The sequence below is a fragment of the Limulus polyphemus genome, unplaced genomic scaffold (assembly GCF_000517525.1).
Source record: "Limulus polyphemus unplaced genomic scaffold, Limulus_polyphemus-2.1.2 Scaffold1476, whole genome shotgun sequence".
NCBI lineage: Eukaryota > Metazoa > Arthropoda > Merostomata > Xiphosura > Limulidae > Limulus > Limulus polyphemus.
The window spans coordinates 230,488-232,304 of NW_013667086.1; the positions used below are offsets into that span (position 1 = coordinate 230,488).

The 1,817-nt window shown below is 30.9% G+C and overlaps 1 protein-coding gene across 1 annotated transcript in view; it reads right to left on the reverse strand.

Moving 5' to 3' along the window:
* The window catches only part of LOC106463764, a 26,700-nt gene that overhangs the window by 22,499 nt on the left and 2,384 nt on the right, over positions 1-1,817 (reverse strand). The window contains exon 2 of the mRNA XM_013923830.2: positions 673-845. Within this exon, the coding sequence (XP_013779284.1) occupies positions 673-845 (173 nt within the window). The remainder of the gene's footprint in view (positions 1-672; positions 846-1,817) is intronic.

Consider the following 1,817-nt stretch of genomic DNA (forward strand, 5'->3'; position numbering starts at 1 on the left):
GTCAATAATACTCCGACCACAGATCAATTACTCACTATCTACACACACATTACATTACCTTCCCGCGTCACGTTTTCCCCTCTTATATATATATACCAGCCTACCCTACTAGTAAATACTTGAACATTCGACAAAGTACATGATAATTCTAGAAACGTTGCGTCATAGTAGTCACGTGACTCGCTGACGCAACATTATAATCATGCTTCATCAGCTTGGAAAAGGTGTTTACACTATAACAATTATTGTTATAACAAGTGGCTTATATAAATTGCATTCTGACCACTGCTGTGTTTTGTTGTGTCCCAGGTAGCCTAATAAGCTTTGTACTGAATGATGACTGTGATTGGAATACTATTATTATAATACACTATTCCAATTCTTGAAAATCCCTAAGGGACTATTAAAGAATGCAGAGCTAAAAAAATATAATAGGCTTAATACTAATGTCGTACGACAAGCATAATGAGTTATATACATATTTTATAAGCTTGGAAAAGATGTTCACACCATATCATCATACATAATGTTTTGGAAAATTTCAAGCTTGCTATCATTTTAACAATGATAGAACATTTAAAACATAATTTGAATTACTTTTAAAAATAAAATCAAGCTTCTGAACTAAAATAATCACCAAGTGTTAAAATACTGTTAGAAATTTTAGTTCACCTCAAAGCCCTAAAATGAGTCCTGTAAATATCATATAAATGTTTAAGTTCTTCTTGTTCTTTGACTGGAATTACAGGTCTTGGTGAGATGCGAAAGTATTTGCTTGGAGCAGGGGGTTCCCAAATATTCTTCCTTGCAGGTGTAGGACGTTTTTTATAACGGATAAACTGAATCTAAGAAATATGAGAAAAAATATTACAAGTACACATTGTATGTTACAAAGATTCATGTTTGTGTCTTAAGAAATTATAAGATTGTGGTACATAAAAAAGCTACTAATATGAATGTGTGAAGTACATGCATCATCCTACTGAAAGTATTAGAGGTTATCAAACTTATATGAAGTTTTATCCTAATAAAAAAATACATGTTCCCAACTTCAAAATAATCATGCAGACTTTTATCATACATGTATGTACACAATCAAACTTACCTTTCCATAACTATAACAGAATATATCTTTATTCATGTATATTTAGAAATGTTTTACATATTTTCATACAAATGTGAGTTCAATTATGACCTTGTAAACAGGATATATGTAGTACTTAACAATCATGAATCACCATCTCAAGCCAAGTTACAACCAACATGGTCATTAAGAAAGTTGTATTTGCCTTGCTAAGTTGTTTTATCACCTCACCCCTTGGATATGGATAACACCCAAGGCTTGTTCAATACTACTACTACTACTCAGTACTAGGCATCAGGTCACAAGGACACCTAAAAAGTGAGCGGGAATCTGGAAAGTTTTATAGAATTTTTCATCAGAAAAAGTGTACTTCTTTTTGAACAGATAAATTTGCAGTATAATTAAACATCAAAAAACAATGTTAGTACAGGATTTGAATTTCCAATAAACACCAAAACTCTGAGAAGGAAGTGCAAATTGATATAACAGGCCTACTGTGGTAATTTTATTTTTTCACAGTAAATATATATATATATATATACATACATACAAACAAATATATATATATATATATATACATACATATATCCTCCTCTATGATTAGAACCTGAAACCTCTCATACATCTATGTACATGCTTTACCAACTGAGCTAAAGGGCTAGCCCTCTAAAGCATACTTGTTAGTAAGGCACTTTTTAACAACTCAAAAATATATATATAATATATATATATT